The 23,834-nt window shown below is 57.7% G+C and overlaps 1 protein-coding gene across 1 annotated transcript; it reads left to right on the top strand.

Moving 5' to 3' along the window:
* The first annotated feature begins 359 nt into the window (after positions 1-359).
* Positions 360-19,406, top strand: CACNG8 (calcium voltage-gated channel auxiliary subunit gamma 8). The gene is made up of 5 exons (XM_056135792.1): positions 360-451; positions 2,835-3,285; positions 15,002-15,085; positions 16,215-16,355; positions 18,490-19,406. The coding sequence occupies exons 2-5, from the start codon at positions 3,123-3,125 to the stop codon at positions 19,233-19,235; spliced, it is 1,134 nt and encodes a 377-aa protein (XP_055991767.1). The 5' UTR covers positions 360-451; positions 2,835-3,122; the 3' UTR covers positions 19,236-19,406.
* Positions 19,407-23,834: the final 4,428 nt, after the last annotated feature.

Below are 23,834 nucleotides of genomic sequence, written 5' to 3'. Positions count from 1 at the left end.
AGCCCTGCGCCCGGCTCGCGGCTCCCTGCTTCTCCCGGCTCCCTCCTCCCTCCTGGCTCCTCTTCTTTCCCCAGCTCCCTTCTGCCACCCAGCCCCTGCCCCCCTCCTTCCCTTCCCCCCACCCTCGTCTCCGTAGCTCCCCCATTCCCGGAGGCTCCCCTCCCCCTCTCCCTCCCTCGGCCTCCCGTTCCGCACTTTCCCCAGCGACACGAGAATCAAATTGTCTCCTCACCTTTCCCCCCATCCTGACCCTCGCTCCCTGGGGGCTGAGCTAAGGGCTGCCCAGCCTCCCCTCCTGCCTGGCACCCCGTTCCCACATACGCCTCTCCAGCCCCCAGTTGGTCTGCCGGGTCCCCGCAGGCACTGGGGCCCCGAGCTTTTCTGGGCGGGGGGCGCCGGGGGCCTTCCTGGGCGTCCTGTTCTCCGGAGCGCTGACCAGCCGCTGAGCCAGGTGAGGAAGGTTTTGTATTTACCTATGGTGGGTGGACGCGGGGCTGTGACCCCTGACACTGGGGGGATGGAACTGCCCCCCCTCAGAGAGGACAGGTGGTCCCTCTTACAGCCTGGAGCTTTGGAAGTGGGGGGTCCCCGATCCCGCTTCCCTCATGCCCGCTGACAGAGGGACCAGAGGAAGGGACCCGAAGACGAGATTGCCCCCCAAATCCATAGACCAGGAAGCTCTCCCGATTGTGATCATTGGAGACTCCCCCTCAGTCTTTCCTTCGTGTACCCGTTCTCATCTGGGGTGTTGGGTGGGGGGCCCAGTCCGGGGAGAGCATTTGGGGGTGGTCATGGACTGGGGTCAGGAATTTGTGGAGACCGTGGTGCTGGCTGTGGGGGCCCCAGCTGAGGCCTAGGAGGGGGGAGCTGGGGGGGTGGGCCTGGGGGGGACTGAGGGGCGTGGGGGAGGGGCGGTGCTGGTGGGGGTGTCTGTGGGGGGGTGCGTGCGCTGATGAATGGAGAGCCTGGTCCTCTGCGTGTGGGCAGGCAGGAGTGCGGGTGGGGGAGGGAACCCCATGTGGGGGCACAAGGCTGTGTTGCCATGGAGATACCCCCTTAGACAAGCCCTTCCCGGGGTGCTGACCCAGCAGGATGGGGGACGCGGACAGGCCAAGGTCACCCTGTTCGGGTGGACAGAGCTTCTGCTCTTCTCTGCCCAGCTCACAGGTTCCCAGCTGGAGGGGCTCAGGGGGGGCTAAGCTGGGCAGGAGCCATGGCGGGGAGGGGTGGGGGCGTGGTGGGGAGAGGGGGCAAGCAGGCATGCTCAGAGCCTGAGACCCAGATCCCTGCGGTGGAGGAGGAGGGCTGCTCAGGGGCAGGTGAGGCATGGGCAGGGGCATCCCTAGCAGGGAGAGGGGAGGGATTCTGGGCAGAGGGGGTCTTGGAGATGCTGGAAGAAGTGTTCATAGAGGTGGGGGGTCCCAGGAGGGGAGAGAGAATGTGGCTCCCAGAGAACCGGGGAGAGCCTGCTCTGTGATGTTGGGGGCTTCTGTGAAGGGGGGGCAGCAGGCAGGATGGGGGTCAGAGGCTGAGAGGGAGGCACGTGCTGAGCTGCGGGGGCTGCGGAGTCAGGAAGACCCAGGGCTCAGTCTGTGAAGAGGGAGAAAGTTGCAGTCGCGAGTCTAAGTTGTGGACGGTGGATCATCGGGCAGGAGGGCCTGCAGGGGCGAGGCTGGCAGGGCATCCCTGTGCTTGTCCCTGTGCTCCAAGACTGGGCAGGGATGGGGCAGGTGGCCCTCAGGGGACAGTGAGGGAGTGGGGCATCTTCTAACCCAGCTGGTCAGGCATCACGGGCCATTAGGAGGGAAGTCCCAACCTCAGTCGCTCACGGGGCTTGGAAGGCCCAGGGGTGAGTTCAAAGTGTAGAATCTAGGTCCCCGGGTCCAGCGCTGTGGAGAGGGGTTTCCCACAGGGAGGCTGCTGTAGAGGTGTCCGTGTGTGGAAGGTGGGTGCTTGCTCTAGGTACTGCAAACCGCAAGGGTTCCCTGGGAAAACGGGTTCAAGCATTATGCTTTGAGTTAGATCTTTTTCCTAAACAGAGGACATAACGGAAGAAGCACAGAGAAAAGTGCAGGAGGAAAGTGTGTGCGTGTGTATGTGTGCATGTGTGTGCGTACATGAATGTGCACATGTGTGCATTGTGAGTGTGTGCATGTGTGTGTCTGAGTGTGTGCATGCGTGTGTGTGACTGGTGTGAGCATGTGTGTGACTGTGTGCATGTATGAGCATTTGTGTGACTACATGTGTGCATGTGTAAGTGTGTGTGTGACTGTGCATATGTGTGTGAGTGTGTGAGTGTATGCATGTGTGAGCATGTGTGTGACTGAGTGTATGCATGTGTGTGAGACTTTGTGCACGCCAGTGTGTCATTGAGTGATGGTGTGTGTGTGTGTGTTGTGTGTGTGTGTGTCTTCTATATTGCTCCTGAGTTGGAGATTTTGAGGGCAAAAAATTAGAGGGGGGTGTTGGGTCATACCCAGCAGTGCTCAGGATCGCTCCCGGTGGTCCTGGGGGGAACCATAGGGGTTACCCAAGGTCCCATCCAGGCCGGCCATGTGCAAGGCAGGCGCCCTCCAGGGGCCTCAGTGGGGACAAAGCTGGGGAGAGAGCAGGTGAGGATGTGGGTCCTGTGTGAGAGAAGGTGACAAGTCCTGGGGGCCGTGGAGCAGGTCGGGTTCCCTTAGGTGGCCAGTGTTGGCGCTGAAGGCTCAGGGCTGGGATGGGGGGTCAGTGCCAGGGAGAAAATCGCCCTCGGTGACGTGGGGCCAGGAAGCAGAGTTGGTGTTGGGGGACCCCCAGCTTCCCCTCTGACCCCGTCTCCTGCTGTCCCCCAGCCTTCGAGCATGGCCGCCCTCTGACCGCCGCGGCCCCCTGCCGCCGCCGCCCGCTGCCCCCCTCGCCCCTGCCCACTTGGGCCCCCCTGTTCCGCCTGCGCTGTGCCCCCCCCAGCCGCCGGCACGGCCCCGCCCCCGCTGCCCCGGTGGTGGCCCGCGGCCCCCCGGCTGCCCGAGTTCAAGCTGGAGTCGCTGAAGCGCTGGAACGAGGAGCAGCGGGGCCTGTGGTGCGAGAAGGGTGTGCAGGGGCTGCTGACCACCGTGGGCGCCTTCGCGGCCTTCGGCCTCATGACCATCGCCATCAGCACTGACTACTGGCTCTACACGCGCGCCTTCATCTGCAACACCACCAACGTCACGGACGAGCCGGCGCGCGGCCCGGGTGCCTCCGACAAGAAGGACCCCGGGGGCCTCACGCACTCGGGGCTCTGGAGGATTTGCTGCCTGGAAGGTGGGTCCCCGGCACCACTGCTTCCGCGACAGTCCCCCCACCCAACCTCCCGCATGTTCTACTCCTGCTCCCACCCCACCCGCCCAGCCTATGACCGAAGATGCTCTGGGCTGACTCCTGGCTCTGTGCTCAGGGATCACTCCTGGGGCTCAGGGAACCTTATGGGGTGCCGGCGATCGAACCCTGGTCAGCCACATGCAAGACAAGCAAGCACACTACCCACTGTACTACCTCTCTGACCCCACCCCCACACCTTATTTTCTGTCCCCCAATTCCCAGCCTTGTCACTCCAGTCCTGGTCCTCCACCCTCCATCTTCTTCCTGTTGCCCGTTACCAAGGTCCCAGACCTCCTCTGAACCTCCCCCACACCCACCTCAGAACTCAGGAGCTCCTCCTCCATCCGCCCCGCCCCCCTGTGTCCCACCCACCCCCCTCTGCCCAGACCCTGCTCTGCTGTGCTCCCGGGCCCTTTGCGTCTTCCTGCCTTCTGGACCCTGATGCCTCCTCCCGCCCCCTCTCCTTCTGGCAGCCTGGACACGGCTGCCCCTGAGCATGGTCCAGCCCACGAGCCTTTCTCTGCTGTCCTCTTTGATCCCATCCACCAGCAAAACACCAACCCCCTCAGCTTCTCTCTTCCACCTCCCTCTTTCTCCTCTTTCCCTCTTCCTCTGGGTCACGAGAACAAAGTCCCAGGCAGTGGGTGCTTCCTTTTGTGTGTTGGGGGGGTGGGGGAGGAAATGGCTCCAAGAGGTCAGGACACCTGCCCAAGGTGGCCCAGCTGTGACCAGGACAAATCCAGAGAATTCTGGGCCAGTGCTGGGGCTCATGTCACTCTTGGTCAGGGTCACGCTGCGCGTGTGCAGCGTTGAAACCAGACTGACAGAGGGGAGTGCTCTCAGCACACCCCCAAGGCTTCCTCAGAACGCTCTCTGCTCATTCTCACTTAGACCCTGTCACCCAGCTTCCTGTCCCTCACACCCCACTCACTGTCCTCCTGCCTCCTGTTACTCTGTGCCTGCCCTGGGCCATTGCAATTCCTGTCTGCTCACTGCCCAAACTAACCCCTGCCCATCATAGTCCACGGACAGCATGCAGCCCTTAGTGAAGGGGACACAGTTTGAGAGAAGCATCAATGGCTGGTGTCATTGTCCAGGGTCCTAGGGTGTGATCACATGAGTATAAGTGGTGTGGTCTGCTGCGAACCTCGGCTGCATAGAAGAGCTTGTGTCACAGATGGAGATTCCCTCCATTGAAAAGGCACTAAATACTGACTGATAAAAATGCCACACACCTGTCCGTCCACTCACCCGTCTGTCTATCCGCCCATCCATGCACCCGCCTCTCCCATTCATCTGTCCACCACCCTGTCCATTCATCTGTCCACCCACCTGTCCACTCATCCACCCATCCATCCACCCCCATCATCCATCCGTTCATCCACCCATCCATCCATCCGTCCATCCACCCACCTATCCATCCATCATCCATCCATGCACCCAACCATTCATCTATCCACCAGCTCATCTAACCTCCCTCCATCCATCCATCCTTCCACCTGCCCAGACGCCCAGCCGCCCAGCCATCATCCATCCATTCATCCATCTCTCCATCCATCCCTCCATCCTCTCATTTAACAATTAACATTTATTGAGTTTATTCCATGCACTGTTCATGATTCTGGGGCTTCAGCAGTGGGTGGGGGAAAATCCAAAAGATCCCTTAGTTTTTTTTATGCTTTATTCGGCAGTGCTTGGGGTTCATTGTGTTCCCTCTCCCAGAAATGCTGGGGGAGCCCTGTGGCATTAGGGAGCAAATTCAGACTTTTACATTCTAGCATGCAGAACATTTGCTCTGTGTGTTGGCTGTCTGCAGCTGGAGAGCCGTTGGTTGTCTGTCTTCGACCGTGGGGGTTGAGACCTGACCAGCAGTAGAAGCAAATAGAGCATTTAGGGTTTTAGCTGGCGGAGCTGAGGACTGCCAGGAGCAAGGCAGGTTCTGTGGTGTGTGAGCGTGACATGGAAGGTGAGGGGATCTGTAAACAGGTGAGCTTGGAGCGAGCTTGGAGTCCCAGCCCTGGGGTTTGGACTTGGGGGTTCTGGAGATCAAGCAAGGCATTTGCTTACTCACTTCTCCCACAGTGCTCCATGTTGCAGGGTGGGTAAATTTTGGCACAAAAGGAAAAGGGGATAGGGCTTCTCTGGTGGTGGCAAGTGGTTTGAATTTAGAGACAATTGTTCATTTAGTAGTTATTGTATTAGTTTTTATTTTAGACCATAGCTGATGGTGCCCAGGAGGTTACTCTGGGCTCTGCACTCAGAGATCACTCCTGACGGTGCTGGGGGTTGAACCAGGCTGCATGCAAGGCCAAGCGCCTTAACCCTAGTCCCAGCTCTCTGCGGTGAGTGGGACCTGCACACTCAGCTGGTGGGCAGTGTGGGTAGAGAGAGAAGTGTGGGGCTGGGTTGTCATTGTGGTCAGCGCCTGCATTTGGGGCTATCTGGTGCTCTATGGGGTGGGCGTTGCCCTGGGCATGGCTGTGCATTGAGCAGCATCCTGCCACCAGCCCCACTTTCAAATGCCCGCAGCCATTGCCCACGCATGACCTCCAACCTGGGGTTTTCTAGAGGCTAGGAATAAAATCACTCGGAGTTGGAAGCCACTGGCCTTGGGGTGTGGCCTGAGTGCTCGACAGAGAACAGAGCCTGGGCGTGGGTGGCACCATCAGATGGAGCGGCAAGGATCTGGGAGTTTCGGGGTGTTGTGCTGGCTGTGCTCAGGGAACCATGTGGTGCAGGGATCAAGCCTGACTCCAGCCCGCAGAGCCCCTCCCTGCCTGCAGCATCTCACTGCATTTCTCTGATTTCCCCCTCCGTATTTATTTGGTCTGGGGACACACCCTGGGATGCTTAGAACTTACTCCTGGCTCCGAGCTAAGGGATCAGTCCTGGTGGTTCCTGGGGGACCATGGAGGATGCCTGGGGTCGAACCTGCTCTTACACCTGCAAGGCAAGTGACAGGCCAGCGTGCTCAGGGAGCTATGCAGGGCTGTGGGGCCCCCTGTTAAAGCGATAGGAGCATACTGAATGTTCAGCACCTTGCCAGAGGGAGCCTGACTGCTAGATTTCGTGGTTGACATTGACATTTGAACCTTGAGCTAGAGGGGGAACAAGAGGCAGCAGCTCTGATCCCAGATGAAGATCCAGGGATCGGGGTTAAGTGGTCTCCTTATCTCTGGGCACCACATCCAGGAGTGCTTAGTTGAGTTTGTGATCAGAGCAGACCGAGGACAGGAAACACCCCGCTGGAGACTCCTGCCTGTCAGGGCTTCCTCCTCCCTCCCTCCCTTCCTCTCTTTATTTCTTCCTCCCTCCCTCCCTCCCTCCCTCCCTCCCTTCCTCCAACTCTCTCTTTCTTTTCTTCTCTTATTTTTTCTTTTTCATTTTTATTTTTCTTTCTCTATTTTTCTTTCTTCTGTTTCTTTTTCTTTTTCTTTTCTTTCTCTCTGTATCTCTCCTTTTCCTTCCTTCCTTCCTTCCTTCCTTCCTTCCTTCCTTCCTTCCTCCTTTGTCCCTTCCCCTGGGACTGAACCGGGGCTCACCTGGCATTGCTCTTCTCCTGAGTTCTATTGAACTCTCTCCCTGGTGCCCATCTGGTGTTTTTCCAATTGGTGAGAAAGAAAGGCCAATCCTTCTTTGCTGGGCAGAGCAGGCTTTGGTGTAGTTCCAGGAGTTGTAGTGGCAGACCCCTGAACAGGCTGTTGGAGACAGGGTGCAGGGGGCCACAGGTCAGGGGAGTGTGGGAGCTCAGGTAGAAACTGGGGGTTGGGGTGTCAGCCACTGAGAGGTAAATGAAATACCTAGAAAAGGGAAAGAGTCAGAAATGAATGAAAAAAAAAACAGATTAAAGGCTAAAACCTATTCAGAGATCTCAGGCTGACGAGCAGGGGCCGGGAAAAGGATAGACAGAGAGTTTGGGGGTCTGTAGTGAGGGGGATGCGGGCAGAGGAAAAAAGGAAGAAAGAGGAGGGAAGGAAGGAGGGAGAGGGAAGGAGGTATGGAAGGAAAGAGAGAAAGAAAAAGGAGGGAAAGGAGAGAAGGAAGGAGAGATGAAAGGAGGGAAAGAGGGAGGGAGGGAAGGAAAGACGGAAGGAAGGAGGGAGGGAAGGGGGGAGGAATAAAGGAAGGAAGGAGGGAGAGAGGGAAGCAGGGAAGGAATGAGGAGTTGTTGGCTGTCCTGGCTGCACCGTCGTGTCACCCACCCACATGGCCCACCCCCGCAGGAGGCACTCTGTCCCCACCTCCAGAAGTGGAAGCTGGCTCAGAGAAGTGTTTCCAGGTCACATAGTGGACACACAGCCAGTGTGGACTGGCCTCCAGGTCTGGCTGATTTCCAAGAGGAGCCCAGAGGCCCTCCCTTACCCCTCTGCCACACAAGGTTTCGGGAATGTTGGTGCCGGGCCCTGCGACAGGCAGAGTCTGGGGCAATACCCACTGGGTTTCCTGACCCAGGTAACCTAGGTCTGCTCACACCTTTGGGGCACTTTTTTCTTTCTATTTTTTGGGGGGGTGGAGGGACACACCTGGTGGTGCTCAGGGATTACTCCTGGCTTTGTGCTCAGGGATCACGACTGTTGGTGCTTGAGGAACCCTTATGGGGTGCCAGGGGTTGAACCCCAGTCAGCCGCATGTAATGCAAGCACCCTCCCTGATGGCTTACTGCTCCAGCCACCTTCTGGGCCATTTCCCAACATCTGCAAAGTAGGGACTGGAACCGCCTCTTAGAATGCTGCGGCATGAATATGAGTTTGTACATGGAGAGCATTCTAGAGACCGGCACGCAACAAACTGAGGGTAGTGACGTAGTTCTCATGATCCTAAGAACTTCAGGTGGCTCTTCACCTGCCCCCTTGCTTCTCTGAGAACCAGAAGTCCCTACCCGAGGGCCACACTTCCCAAGAAAGACTTCACACGCAGGGTTTTAGTTCCTTCTAGCAGCTACATTAAAGCAAGGACAATGGCAGAGTTCTAAAGAATATGATGTGATCAATGTTATTTGTGCCATATAATCAGTATAGAGGTTAATGATTTATTTTATTTGGATAGGCAGAGCCAAGATACTGTCGTTTCCACATGTCGTAGATTTAGAAAGCGCTAATAGAGCAGGATGTGGGAGTTTTTCCCAGCACTCCCGAAACCCACCATTTGACTCTCCGCTCCATCACCACAACTCAGGGACTCAAGGGCCAAAGAGCCACTGGGCTGGTGACAGTTATGGGTCCAGCCTGCACAGGACTTTCATTTACACTCCCCTGGCACTCAGGAGTCTGGGCCCCAGCCTCATGCCCCGAAGCCAGCTCTGCACAGTGCGGCTCTTGCCAGCCTCCTCCTGTCAGCCAACCTCCCAGTTGTGCCAGGGGAAGGTATTATTATCCCTGGAATTGCTGGAGCAGGAGACTGATGGGGCAGTGACTCAGCCTGGCCAGCCCGCCTGAGCAGGAAAGAACACTCTGCTGCTAGGTCTGTTCTAGGCAGGCTCTGGGGGACCCTCGGGACCACCACCCACCCCATTACCTTCTCCTGTGAAAAGCTCCTGATCCAGCCACATCATTCCGAGACATGCCCCCTCCCCAACCATTCTGCCCTTGGCTGTTTCACCTCAATGCGTGGAAACACAAACCCTGCAGGACCTGAAGAGACAGGCAGCAGACAGGCCTTTGCCTTGCAAGTGGCCAACCCAGATTCGAGCCCTGGCACTGAACATGATCCCTCTGAGAACCATTCGGAGTGATCCTGAGCACAGAACCAGAAGTAACCCCTGAACATTGCAGGGTATGGCCCAAGCCTCCCTCCAAACCCAGAGAAGAAAAAGTAAATGAGGAAACTGAGGCATCCTAGACTCAGAAACTGGGCAGAGGCCCTTGAGGGAGCAAGCTTTGAGACTCGGGTCTGGAAGCACCTCTCCCTGCACTGCTGCCTGTGTTACGTCCAGCAGTCTTGGGCGCGTGGATCCTTCCTGTAGGATCGAGCCATCCTGCTTGTCAGGGCAGTGTTGTCCTCTGCGTCTGGGCACTGCACGTGTGAAGACCCGAGCAAGGCTCGGGTCATCCTGGTGCTCTATTCTCACAGCCCTCCCAGGAGTCTGCCAAAGGCGCCATGAGCCACAAGCTTTCATGCTCAGTTGATAGCTTTCCCCTCGGTTCACAGCGGGAGGGAAGCCTACAGTTGCTCAAGAAAGGAGAGACTGGGGCTGGAGCGATAGCACAGTGGGTAGGGTGTTTACCTTGCACGCGGCTGACCTGGATTTGATTCCCAGCATCCCATACGGTCCCCCTGAGCACCGCCAGGAGTAATTCCTGAATGCAGAGCCAGGAGTAACCCCTGAGCATCGCCTGGTGTGACCCAAAAAGAAAAAAACAAAAGGAGAGACTGTGAACCCATGAGCTTACCCATCACCCTGCCCTGGGGTATGTGAGCTTGACCTTGAGAAACATGTATTCACTCACTCATCCATCCATCCATCCATCCATCCATCCATCCATCCATCCATTCATTTTTCAAATGCAGCAAGATGCACCTACCCTCATTTTTAAAAATTCTTTTCATCACTTTAAGCACATAGTGGAGGCTTTAAGCACATAGTGCAGCGGGGAGGGCGTTTGCCTTGCTATAGATAACCCAGGTTCAATCCCCAGCATAAGGCCTCCTGAACACTGCCAGGAGTAATTCCTGAGTGCAGAGCCTGGAATAAGCCCTGAGCATCGCCGGGTGTGACCACCCCCCAACCCCCCAAAAAAGGACCTGGTTCATTGGTGCCTATTACCTTTACTTTGACCTGCTCCTAACTTCCAGAACTCATCTCTCTCTCTCTCTCTCTTTCTGGGGGCCCCTCCTGGTGGCACTCAGTTACTCCTGGCTCTTTGCTCAGGGACCACTCCTGGCAGCCCATAGGCAATGTCAGAGTGTGCATGCAAGCACCTTGATCCTGCAGGATCTCTCCAGCCTGGAGAACTCATCTTGTGAAAGGACAAAAATTCTCCATCGCACATGATTTCCCAGTCCCAGGTCCTTCTAGTCCCTGGGAGCTGCCATTTGACTTCCTGTCTTTGCCATTGGTGGGTGCCTTATTGTAGGAGCCCTGCCTCACGTCCATGGGGGGCCAGTACAGGTTTGTGGGTCTGCTCTCTCTGTGTCTCTTGTGGGGCATCCCAGGAGTCTGGTATTAGGAGTGGGAGGGTTCTGAGGAAAGCGCCATGTGGGGAGAAATCCAGGGCACCTTGCGGGGGGTCCTTCCGCAGCGGGGTGTCTGTGTGCCAGCTTTCTTAGGTGCCCTGGGAGCTTGTTTCAGTGGCAGCAGCTCCCAGAGGTCGGGGGCAACTGTCCCCTCTTTCTTTCCCATCACTGAGCTCATCTCTATAGCTGGGGCAGCAGCATAGCTCTACCCCTTCATTTCTGTTATTTTTCGGCCACGCCTGGTGAAACTCAGGGGTTACTCCTGGCTCTGCACTCAGGAATCACTCCTGGTGGTGGTTGGGAACCCTATGGGATGCCGGGCATTGAACCCGCAAGCAGGGCAAGCACTTTCTCTGTTTATGATCATTTGGGCTCCATCAGCTGTACCCTTTCTAACTATACACCTCTGCTGTGCTCTCTCTTTTGTTGCCAGCCCCCATAGTCTTATAAGGGCAGTGCACACAGCAAGCCTAATGACAAGGACACTTCCTGCAGACGCTCAGTCACATATTCACATATTCAAGTGTTCAAGGTCTTGCTCTGCCCAAGCCCAGTGGTCAGGGTTTCTGTCTTCAAGGTCCTGCTGATCTGTCCACAACCAAAGAGTCATTCCCATCCTAGGGTGCCCAAACATGCCACGAGGCACGTGGCCTCTTCAGGAGAGATGCCAAAGCCCTACATGCTTATGAATGAACCTATACAATACGCGTTTCTGTATGCCTAGTTTCATTTGCTCAGGAAAATGGGTTCACCCTTATGGTGGCAGGTGCTGGTTTTGGTTTTGGACCATGCCCAGCAGTGCTCAGAGCTTACACCAGGCTCCGTGGTCTGCAATCACTCCTGGCAGTACCAGCAGGATCCTCTGTGGTGCTGGGAATGGAACCAGGTAGGTGGCGTACAAGGCAGCCCCTGCAGGTAGTGCTTCTCTCCAGCCCAAGTGGCAGTAGTTGGCATGACCTTCATTGTAGGTACTGATCACCGAGTATTCATTTACTCCCTCACTGATGGTCATTCTGGTCACTTCAGGTTTTTCTGATTCATATTTCCATCAACAAGGACAGACAAATACTTTCTAGTTTTATTCTATGCTTTTGGTTTGGCTTTGTTATTTTGGACCACATTTGGCAGTGATCAGGGCGTACTCCTGTCTTGATGCTCAGGGATTATTCCTGGTGGGCTCAGGAGACCATATGGGGTATCAGGAATAGAACCTGGTTGGTTGTGTGCTCTCCCCGCTGTCCTATTGCTCTGGAGCCCAAAAGACACTTTTTAGAGACCTTACTTTCACTTATTTTTGGGGGGTTGATGGTAGTTCTCCTACAGAACACACTCAGGGAACCATGTGGTGTCAGGAACCAAACCTGAGGTGGCCTCTCTCGCAACATTTTCACCAGCTTGTTACTTTTGTTTTTATTTTAATAGTAGCTACCCTGAGCTGGAGCAGGGCTGTAGTACTGGCCTTGCACATGGCTGTCTGATATGATCTCCAAACCTCCATCCCCAAACAGCAGCCGACCTAAGGGTATGAGGTGGCATCTCACTGTGGCTTTAAGTCACTTATTTTTGGAGGGTGTGGGGAGAATTGGGCCATACCTGTCTATGTGCTCAGGGCTCAGGGCTCACTCTCGGTGGTGCTCCAGGGACTGCATGCAGTGCCAGGGATTGAACTGAGATCAGCTCTGTGTAAGAGTGCTATATCTCCAGCCCAATTTATCATTTTCTTCATGAGTCTTTTTTTTTTCTTTTCATGAGTCTTAATGGTTACTGGTGTTGAACAACTTTTTCTTTTTTTTTTTTTTTGGCTTTTAAGGTCATACCCAGCAATGCTCAGGGGTTACTCCTGGCTCTGCACTCGGGAATTACTCCTGTCAGTGCTTGTGGGGCCATATGGGATGCAGGTGATCGAACCTAGGTTGGCCATGTGCAAGCCAAACACCTTCCCCACTGTCCTATCATTCCAACCCCGAGCATCTTTTTTTCCCTGCTCATTGGTGAATTAAATCGTTTCCTTAAAGTCTGCATGGTACTATGTACTGAGACATATCCTGGGTGCTGGGAACACAGTGGTGAATAGCTCCTGCGGAGGGACACGGCTGGGGTTTGAATTCTGTTTCTACCTCCTACCTGCTGTGAATGGGGGAACGCTCTATGCCTCTGTTTTGTCATCTGGATAATGAGTTCATAGACTGGCAGAGTACAAACTCTCTTTACCTGGATTCAACCCTCACGGGAATCTGGCGAGGTAGGTTCTGTTATCTCCTTTCTCATAGGTAAAGAGACTGAAGCTTCATTTGCCCAAGTATTGTCAACAGGATCACAGTGGGGTCCAACCTCTTTATCAAGCGCTGTGACCCAGATTCCCCACTAGTATTTCCCACTGCATGCAGTCAGGGGAGCTCTGTATGAACAAATAAGACTCATTTAACATTGCATTTCCCAGAGTGGGGGATGGAGCAATGGGGTTGGTTTGGACACTTTCTTAGAAAAGGTAGATTTATTTCTGATTTTTTTTGGGGGGTGAAGTAAGATAATTTTATTGAAATTTATTTAGAAAGATGTGACGGGAGAGAAAGAGAGAAGTAGGTGTTCAAGGGAGAACATGGACTTTCCTAGAGTGGAAATAAGCAACAAGCAAAGAAACTAGAAAAGAGACAGTGGGAGACATTTTCAAGGAAGATCATGGGCTTGAAGAACAAGCCCCCAAAAAGGGGTGGCGGGAAATTTTGGGGAATTTTTTTTCCTGGAAAGGAGGGTGGAAGGACACATAAGTCTGGGAATCTCTGATGACATGTCAGCGCTTAGCGGATTACTTGTTGTAAATTCCTCTTCCCTATCCATTCTTTCCTCCCTATTCCTTTCCCAGACTCACTCTCTGCCATGATCCTGCCCTTCTGCTGTCCTCATGTTTATTCATTATTCCATTAATTTATTCTATTCACTTCCTGAGGCCTCTCTTATGGCAGGCAACACAGGGAATAGGGGAATGGACCCATATCCACCCCATGCTACTTAGTGTCTGCCTGTTCCAGCAGGAAGGCCATAAATTAACCTATGGCATGTGGAAAAGCCAAGAGCATTGAGTGCTGTTGTGCCCAGAAGGGGAGCATACCCGTCTTTCATGTGTGTGTGTGTGGCGGTGGGGGGGGGAGTGTAGGGAAAATGGACCCATCATTACGGGGGGGGGGGGGGGGTAAGGAGAGTAGACCCATTATTAGTGAGGGGGCATAAGGAGAGCAGACTCATCATTAGTGGGAGGTAAGGAGAGCAGACCCATTATTAGTGGGGGGTAAGGAGAGAGGACCCATCATTAGTGGAGGGGGTAAGGAGAGCGGGCCCATCATTAGTGAGAGGGGTTAAGGGGAGCGGACCCATCATTAGTATGGGGTAAGGAGAAAGGACCCATCATTAGTGGGGGGGGATAAGGAGAGCAGACCCATTATAAGTGGGGGTAAGGAGAGAGGACCCATTATTAGTGGGGGTAAGTAGGCGGACTCATCATTAGTGGGGGATAAGGAGAGAGACCCATCATAAGTGAGGAGTAGGGAGAGCAGACCTAGACCTATCATTAGTGGGGGGGGGTAAGGAGAGTGGACCCATCATTAGTAGGGGGATAAGGAGAGCGGACCCAACATTAGTCGGGGGAGCGTAAGGAGAGCAGACCAATCATAACTGGGGGGGGGGGGGGGGGTCCGCGCATGGAACACGAGTGAGATCCCCGAAGGGGTGAAGTTCTCCATCAGGGATGTCCCGTGGGTCGCCCAGTTCCAGGATATTTTTCATCACGACAAATAGCACAGCATGAGCAAAGGCCTGGAGGGAACCCGGAGAACTGGAGAGACACTGTACTCACAGGTATACCTATGGACGTACATCTCCACCCATCAACCAACATAAGGCATGGGTTTTCAGAGGTTACGAGTTTCCGAGGACAGGATTTGGGGCTGGAGGAGGTAGATAATCCTGAACGTGACCTAGAGTTCCATAACTTTTCAGAAGATTTCAAATGAGACCCTCTGCATTCTGCTTCCTAGGCTCAGAGAGACTACAACTCCCACGATGCCCCGGGGCTGCCCTGATCCCACGGCCTCATGGGAAATGCACTTCTTTGTTTTCCCACGCATTTCTCAGACCCAGCAACAAGTCTTTAGAGCCAGGAGGGCACCGTGACATTGTTGAAACCATCACCTCCTTTCTTAGAGAAGACAAACAAAAGGCCAGAGAGATGAGACGAGAGCGCAAGGGTCCTTGTGATTTTTTAAATGAGCTTTGATGCGTCTTTCTCCCGCCCCGCACTCCATTTAGTAGTTTTAGTGGGACTCCGAGGCCAGAATTGGCAAGGTTGACTCAGATGCCGAGACAGCATTGGGTGCCAGGAACTCTTGTTTTCATGGTCAGTGCTGAGAGAGAAAGGGTTAGGGGAAAGGGAGGGTCTTCTCTCACCCGGTTTCTCCCAACTCTTAAGTCCCCCGTCCCCGTCCCTCTCCAGGGCTGAAAAGAGGCGTCTGCGTGAAGATAAACCATTTCCCGGAGGACACGGACTACGACCACGACAGCGCGGAGTATTTGCTCCGTACGTGGGGGGGGGGGTGGCGGCGGGGGGGCTCTGAGACAGAGTCGGGGGGCTTCCGGATTGGGCGGGGGAGGCGGGGCTGAGCGCAGGCGGCTCTTAGATCGACAATAAGGGATGAAGTTTCCAATCAATAGAAATGCAGACTCTGCGATCCCCTGGGGCCCGATTGGCTTGGTGCCCCTTTCCCCCTCCCTTTGGGGGCGGGTTGTGGGGGGATCCCGTGCGGTGATTGGCCGTTTCACAGCTCAGCGCCAGGACTGGTTGTCGATTTCTGGGCCAGGATTGGTCCTTGCGCGCCAGAGCTGTCAGGCTACCTGCAGCGCGATTGGCCACTCTCGGGCGCTGCCTGGAGCCAGCTGTGTGATTGGTGGCCAGCCCCGAACGCGGCAAATCCTGCTTTATGATTGGCTGCTGGAGGGCTCGGAAATCCCAAAATCTGGTTGCCTGGGTTTGGAGGGTGGGTGGCAAGGACTGCAGAGTTTAAGACCGGTGAGACAGACGAACGGGTCTAGGAGGAAAGAAAGAAGTGAAAGTAGAAAAAGACGGGGAGAAGAGAGAGAGAAACCCAGAACGAAAGATGAAGCTGGGCAGGGAAGGGGCTGGGGGAGAAGGCAGGGGTAAAGGGGGAAGAGAGAGACAGAGATGAAGATAGAGAAAAGGGGAGACAAGATGAAACTTAGCGATGAAAGCCAGGCAGAAATTGTGGCGGAGGATTAAGATAATTGCTGGAACGAGGGATATGGGAAAAGAGATGCAGGCGAGAGAAAAAAGGAGAGGAGCGGGTCCCTAGAGAGAGAAAGTTAAGAGAATAAGAGAAGGGGCTGTTGAGAGCAGCAATGAGGGAATAACTACTGTAGGTGCGAGAAAAACAACACCCCCCCCTCCCCAGGAGGAAAGGAAGGGACAAAGAGGAGGAAGAGGAATTCGGGACGAGAAAACGAGCTAGTTTAAAGAGAAAGAATGAGGCAAAAATTAATAAGTAGACTAGAGCCCAGGCAGACGTGGGGGTTGAAGTAGGGGGCGCAGCGCGCGTGCTGCTCTAATGGGTGACGGGGAGGGGGCTTGGGCGGTGCATCCGACTGTCCTCGCGCCCACCCCTCTCTCCCCTCCTCTGCTTTCCTCCTCGCAGGAGTTGTCCGGGCCTCCAGCATCTTCCCTATCCTCAGTGCCATCCTGTTGTTGCTTGGGGGTGTGTGCGTGGCCGCGTCGAGGGTCTACAAGTCGAAAAGGAACATCATTCTGGGCGCCGGAATCCTGTTCGTGGCAGCAGGTGAGAGGCAGAAGGAGGGGGGCAGGCAGCAGGCCAGGGCGCCCACCTGTGCACACATGTGTGTGTACGCGCGCGTGCACGCGTATGCCTGCAAAGCCACCTGCCCGGGCGCCCCCTGGGGTCCCAAAGCCCTCCTGGGTTCTTCACAAGCTCCATCGCCACCCGCTGGGCGAGGTAGGTGTAGCCTTGCTGAAGAGGGAGCGGACCCGGGGAGCTCAGACCAGGTAGCCCAAGATTCTGGATACGGTGGAGTAGCCTGAGAGGGGTGGTCCCTTGAGCCCAGGGCCGTTTTGAGAATGGAGAGGCTGGCAGGGATTGAAGCCTCGCGCACAGGTGGGGCCGAAGATCCGAGGCTTTACGGAGGCGGAGCCTAGAGGAGCGTGTCCCTAAGACCCATGAAGCCCCTACCCTTTCTTCCTGAAATGAATAGTCCTGAAATATTCGAGGGCACAGAGCTTTTTTGGAGGGAAGAAATCCAGAAGTAGAAGGAGGGAGGATTTAATACGGGGAGCTGCTTTAAGGATTTGTCTATAATCCACAGGGGCGGGGCCTGTCCTAGACTCGAGGGGCGAGGCTTGGAGGACCTGGGAGGCGGGGCCGCCTAGACCTAGCCCAAGGGGAGGGGGCCAGTCCTAGACCACGGGGGCGGGGCTTGCAGGACCCGGAAGGCGTGCTTCAAATAGAGGCGGGCTAACCCTGACGAATTTCAGACTGGCACAGGGGAAGTCCAGGCTTGGAAATATCAAGGGAAGAAGCCTCGCTGGGTCAGAGTCAAGGCATATACCTGTCTCCCTGCAAGAATTGAACCGAGCAGATGTGGGGCTGAGGGGCAAACTCGGTTTGTCACTTTAAGGTGGGGCAGGGAAACCCAGAATCATTTCTTCAAGATTGGAGTGATTAGATGAGCTAGAACAAAACCCGTATGCATAAAGCAGGGTATAGACCACACTCCCGGCTGGGGGCGAGCTCTGACCTGGAGGGAGCGCCAATAGGGTGGATTTAAATAAACGGGGCCTTGGACAGAACCTAGGCCATCAGGCAGGCTGTGGGCCAGGCACCGGGAGTTCAGACCACATGAGGAAAAACTTGGACTATGTGCACATTAGATATAGGATTTCAGACCTCTGAGACTGGGTCCATCTAGGATTGGATTCAGACCTTGGTGTTGGACTATCTGGGAGTGGGGGCACGCACGCAGTTTAGACTGCAGTAGGCAGAGCCTTGGGTGACTGGGAGGAGCTTAGACCTTTTGGGGCAGAGTATGCCATCTGGACTATTGTGGCAGGATCCAGACTCTCTGGCTTCGAGACTTAGGTCACCCAGGAACGGGGCTGAGACCTGGGCAAGAGTTTGGGACCGAGCTTGGCTCACATAGGACAGGGTCTGTAGAAACAGCTCTACAACCCTCTCAGGTAATTCAGACCCATCCGTCTGTGGGTGGGGCTTAGACCAGCAACCCTGGAACTACTGTTTACCTGCAGTTTACCTGCCCGGCGCTGGGACCACCCTTGACCAGGTCTGAACTGAGGGCAGGGGTGTAAATCGTCCGAGGCGAGGCAGAACCAGGAACCACGACTCGCTGGGGGGAGCACAGAGCACGCAGCTTAGAGGGGCCAGGATGGGGTCTGGGAGCCTACCCCGAGTTGGGGGGACTTAGAGGTAGAGGGTGTGGTCTGGGTGCCTGGGCCCGCCTATGTGGGTGTGGCTTGGAGGGGCGGGCGTGGCCTGGGTGCCTGAGCCCGCCCGTGTGGGTATGGCTTGGAGGGCGGGCGTGGCCTGGACACCTGGGCCCGCCTGTATGGGTGTGGCTTGGAGGGGCGGGCGTGGCCTGGGCGCCTGGGCCCACCCGTGTGGGTGTGGTTTGGAGGGGCGGGGATGACCTGGGCCCGCTCTGTGGGTGTGGCTTGCAGGAGGGTGGGGTGTGGCCTGGGTGTCTGAGCCCACCCGTGTAGGTGTGGCTTGGAGGGTGGGCGTGACCTGGGCACTCCCTGTGGGCGGGTGTGGCTTGGGGGAAGAGGGCGTGGCCTGGCCCCGCCCAGTGGGTGTGGCTAGGGAAAGAGGGCGTGGTCTGGACGCCTGGGTCCACCCCGGGCCGGGGTGGCGTTGAGGCTTCCGTCTGCCCGTCCCCGCCCAGGCCTGAGCAACATCATCGGCGTGATCGTGTACATCTCGGCCAACGCGGGCGAGCCGGGCCCGAAGCGGGACGAGGAGAAGAAGAACCACTACTCGTACGGCTGGTCCTTCTACTTCGGCGGGCTGTCGTTCATCCTGGCCGAGGTGATCGGCGTGCTGGCCGTCAACATCTACATCGAGCGCAGCCGCGAGGCGCACTGCCAGTCTCGCTCGGACCTGCTCAAGGCCGGCGGGGGCGCGGGCGGCAGTGGCGGGAGCGGCCCCTCGGCCATCCTCCGTCTGCCCAGTTACCGCTTCCGCTACCGCCGCCGCTCCCGCTCCAGCTCCCGCTCCAGCGAGCCGTCGCCGTCGCGGGACGCGTCTCCCGGCGGCCCCAGCGGCCCGGGCTTCGCCTCCACGGACATCTCCATGTACACGCTCAGCCGCGACCCGTCCAAGGGCAGCGTGGCCGCGGGGCTGGCGGGCGCCGGCGGCAGCGCCTACGGGGGCGCGGCGGGGGGCGCGGGCGCGGGCGGCGGGGCGGCGGGCGCCGAGCGGGACCGCGGGGGCGCGGCGGGCTTCCTCACGCTGCACAACGCCTTCCCCAAGGAGGCGGGTGGCGGCGTCACCGTCACGGTCACCGGGCCGCCGTCGGCGCCCGCGCCCGCGCCGCCCGCGCCGCCCGCCGCGCCCGCGCCCGGGACCCTGGCCAAGGAGGCGGCCGCGTCCAACACGGGCACGCTCAACAGGAAGACCACGCCGGTGTAGGCGGCCGGGGCCGGGGGTGCGGCCGGGCGCGTGCGCGGGCGCGCGTGCAACGCGGCTGCGGGGCCGGGGGCGCCCCCGCCTTCCCGCCTGCGCGCTGGAGACTGCGGGGCCTCCCGGCCGAGCAGGGACCCCGGGAGGGCGCCCGTGGGAGGGGGCGTCGTGTTTTATTTTTCTGTGGGGCGGGGCGGGCGGGGGCGGGCAGTGGCGTATTTTTGCAGTTTTGAAATGTTTTCTTTTTAATGTTTTTGCTGTGTGCATGTGGGGGCGGGGCGGGAGGGGAGGGACTCGGCCCAGCCCGACTCCTGGAGAGGGGCGGTGACCCACGAATACATAGTGACCCTACCAACGGCACACATGGCTCCCTGGAGACCTGGATCCGGAGGAGGGGCGCGGACACGACAGGCCGTGGGGACGGGCTCCGCTCACCTTCACGCGCATCCATCCACGGGCGGCGGGCTCTGGAGGCGCGCGTCCATCCACGCCATGGCATCGCTCACCCTCCATCGGTCCGCGGACGGCGGGCCCACTGCAGAAGGCCGGGGTCTCCGCTGTCCTCCCAGAGTTTACAGACATAAACCAAAGAATCGTGCGCCCAAACAGCAGGAAGTCACCGTTAGGAACGTGCGGGGGAGCTCAGGCTGCAGTGCCAGGAGAGGCTTCACCGGGAGGCGGGACCCAGTGTGAAAGGAAGGGCTATTCGTGTTTTGTTTCACTTTATTATTTTTTTAAAAAATTATTATCGTGTGCAATGCTGGGGATCCCACCCGAGGCCTCACTCTTGGCAGGCCATGTGAGCTTCCTCTGTGTTTAGTGGAGATGGAAAGGATGATGGGAAACAAGCCCGGTGAGCATTGGGTGGAGAAGAACAAGTGCAAAGGCTGTGGGGCAGGCAGGAGGGAGCATCCAGAGGAGTCTGGTGCCATGAGCCGGTTGGACTGAAGCAGATGAAGGGCAGGTGGTGGCTCCAGGAGGCTTGTAGGTCAGGTTGGTTCAGGCTGTAGACTGGAGCAGGGGTTTAAGATGAGATTTGGGGGTGGGGGTCAGGAATTGAATTGGAGGCCTGTGGGAGCCCAGCCCACTCCAGGACTGTGCTCTGAACCTCTAGCCTCACGTGTCTGCTGTTCTTTCACTGTTACCTCAGAGGATGTGCCCCGCAGAGGTCTAGTCACCACCCACAAAGGTGACACAGTGAGTGTCATCCAAGCCAGTGTAAGCAGGGCAAGCCAGTTGGAGCCAGAGCAGGACCATGACGCATTCTTGGACGCAGCCTGGGCACCTGGGATGGTAATCAGGGTGATTTCCTGGAGTAGGAAGCATCCAGCTTGGGCTTCAGAGGGAGGGGGTGACAGCACCCCACGATAAAAGCTCTTGGGACAAAAGTTGGAGGTTGAGTAGATCAGGGGCAGAGTGGGGATGGATAGGGGGTGAGGTGGGGGTCCCCGTGGAGGGACTTGGCAGCACTTGACCTTCATTTGCTGAGGGGTGCTTATGAGCTGGGTGTGCAGGCTACCACAGCATTCCTGGGCTCCCACGGGGGTGGGAAGAAGAGAGGAGGAGGGAACGCCTGGTGGTCCCCACCCAGCCCTGTCCTAAGACAGGGGACAGATGGATAGGTGCAGACGTGGAGCGCGGACAGAACTGGAAGGAAAGAGGAGGAAGGGTGAAGCAGAGGGGACCAGGAGCTGTGAGCTTTAGAGACAGGTGGGCCGACAGACAGGTGGGCAGCATAAGTTCATTCAGAAAGGAGAGGGAGGGCGGGTGGAGATGCAGAGCAGTGAAACCCCAGCACCGTGGAAGCTAGAACGCCCACAGGGATGTGGGCACCTCAGAGGCAGCCACCAGGCGCTCTGCTGTGGCTTCTCTCTTTGTGAGGTTCAGGGCTGAGCCAGGGACAGTGCGAAGAGGCAGCCCCCCTGCCATGCCACGTCCTGGCTCCTGTGCCCTCTGTTCTTCCAGCACAAAGAGAATGGGCCCAAGAGCCGCCCAGCCCTGCGGGATCTGGCCGGCACAGACAAGCAGGGGGGCTGCTCTGGCACTCAGATGGGGCCGGAACGGGAAAGAAGCAATTTCAGGTGTTCAGAAGTGCCTTAGAAGCAGGACGGGGCAAAAAGACTGGCACAAAGGCCCCAGCAGGTACGATTCCTGTGGCGTCACGGGATCACCCCTAGGGTGACCCCATGAGAGTGGGGGTGAGCCCTAGCGCAGGTCTTGGAGCCCCAGGGAATAATTCTGATTTGTTCTCCAGTCCCAGGAGAGGGCTTTGCACACAAGGCCTGTTCTCCACATGTTTACACGTACATGGGAGAAGCTGCAGGGAGAGTCCCCAAAAGGTAGCCGTGCCCGCTGCACAGGAGGGGTCTGGACCTCAGTAGAGCCAGAGAAACAGAAACAGCCTTCGGGTGCTGAGAGGGGCTGCAGGGTAGGGGGACACAGTGGAGTTGGGGTGCCAGGGCTGGAGGCGGTGGGGGTGGGAGGCCTTGTATGTCCTCCTGAGACAGGTCAGGGGGAGATGCCCTGAGAAACCCAAGCCAGGGGATCGGGTAGCCTGGAGGGCAGGAGAGCTGGAGAGGGCCTGGCTGGAAATAGAAATTCAGAAACGCCAGCACAGAGGAGACATTTAAAGCCTCATCGCTGGACCTGGTGACCTGTGGGGAACTGAGGGGGGCTGGGCGGTGGGCAGAGGTGGGAAGAATCCTGGTGAAAGCCAGGAATCAGAGAACCCTGAAGGGAAGTAGGTCTGTGTCCGCAGGTGCAGAGGGGGGGGGACAGGAAGGGGGGGCCTCCGGGTGTGAAAAGATTGCAGAGGCCATGCCCCCTCTGGAAGGAGAGAGACTGGGGGTCACACACAGGATGCAAGCTGGGAGCTGGTGGGGCCTCAGCTACTGCTGCAGGTGAGATGGGCCCCAAGCCAGAAGCTGGAGCCGGCTGGCACAGCTTCAGCTGGGCCCAAGCTCAGCCCCAGCGCCGGGAGGGTGAGACCGGCTCCCTGTAGCAGGACAGAACCTGGATAGAGCCCTGCGCCTGTGTCTCAGCCTGCAGAGGAAAGGGTGCTCCTGGAGCCCGGCCGAGGGAAGGGTGTTCCCGGGGCCCCTCAGCGGGCACTGAGGCAATGCGCCTGCCTGTCTGCATCTCACCTCATCCACTGGCACATTCATTCATTCCATTCATTCTCTGATGGCACCTTTCCTCTGGCCTGGCTGGGCAGGGCTCAGCACCCAAGAGTACCCTCAGTCCAGGCTGTGCTCCAGACAAACAGTGTCCGCTGCTGCCAACCGCCAACTGGTGCTGAGGAGCTGGTGAAAGGTGGGCGTCCTCCGGACTGGAGGAGAGGACAGTGGAGGACGAGAAGAGCCCACTCGGCACAGCGGCCCCTGCCCCTGGGGAGCTGGTCTGCATGGAAGGTCCCCTGGGGCCCCCCATCCAATAAACTGGTGAAGAGGAATGCCGCTTTGCTTCCCACGCCCTCCTGCAGTTCAATGGCCTTCTGTCCCTTCTGTCCCCATGTCGGCCCTCCAGCCCCGCCTCTGCCTCAGCCCACCTCCTACCATTCTGGCCCTCCAGCCCCCTCACTAACGGGCCCTGAAACTTGAGTCTCTAGGACCTTCCTCCCTCAGACCCAGGGTCAAGACTTCCAGCCTGGGGGACCCAGTGACAGTACAGTGGGGTGAGAAACTTCCCTACCAGCAGGGTTCATATGGTCCCCAGAGCACACCAGAAGTGATCCTTGAGTGCAGGAGTAAGCCCTGAACACCAGTGGGTGTGGCCCCCAAACCAAAATAAACAGAAAATTCCAGCATCCTTCCTCAGAAGCGGGGTCAACATTCCAAACCAGGGGTCCAGCCACCAGCCAGCCTCCTCCTCCAGACTTAGGAGCCCATGCCCTCCTCCCTCAATCCCAGGGCTCCACCTCCAACCTCTTCTGTTACGCCCAGGGGTCCAGACCCCGGCCTCCTCCCTCAGACCGGGGCGTCCATTCCCTAGTCTCAGTCGGACGCACACGGAGCTAACGCAGACAAAACGCAGTCCCCGCCCCGCTCCCTCCTCTGAGTCCCTTAAGGACATACAAGTCCTTGGGCCGGACAGCGCCTGCTCCCCGGGCGGCCTCCTCCCCACCCCCTCCGGCCCCTTAAAATACCCGGGGTCCCTATGGCAACGCCGCGGGCGACAGGTGCGGGTTATTTACGGCGCCCGAAATAGCGGGCGCAGGGCACAGGGCGGCGCGGCGGGCGGCGGCTGCCGGCTCGGCGCGGAGGCCGGCGCGGAGGCGGCGGCGCGGAGGCAGGAGAGCGGCGGGGGGCCGGCGGGGGCGCCGGGGAGGGCAGAAGGCACGGTGGGTCCCCAGGGACGCTCCCCCATGGATCCCCGGGGCTCTTTTCTCCTGTTTGCAGAGCGGCTTGACCTCTTCCCTTTGGCCAGACTCCGGGTCCCGCACCCCGACTCAGAACTTTGCAGTCAGCCAAATTCTACAAACCTGGGGGCTTACTGACTCCGAGACCCCGAAATCCCGAGGCCGCTCCTGCTGCCTGGAACCCCCTACATCGCAGAAGAGTCTCCACGCCCCCCCCCCAGATTCTGAGCGCCCCTCCTAAGTCAGGCAGC

Source organism: Sorex fumeus, unplaced genomic scaffold (genome assembly GCF_029834395.1).
Source record: "Sorex fumeus unplaced genomic scaffold, SorFum_2.1 ptg000122l, whole genome shotgun sequence".
In the NCBI taxonomy this organism is placed as follows: Eukaryota; Metazoa; Chordata; class Mammalia; order Eulipotyphla; family Soricidae; genus Sorex; species Sorex fumeus.
The sequence above is the reverse complement of the archived record's forward strand: the minus strand, read 5'-3'. Positions and strand labels throughout refer to the sequence as shown.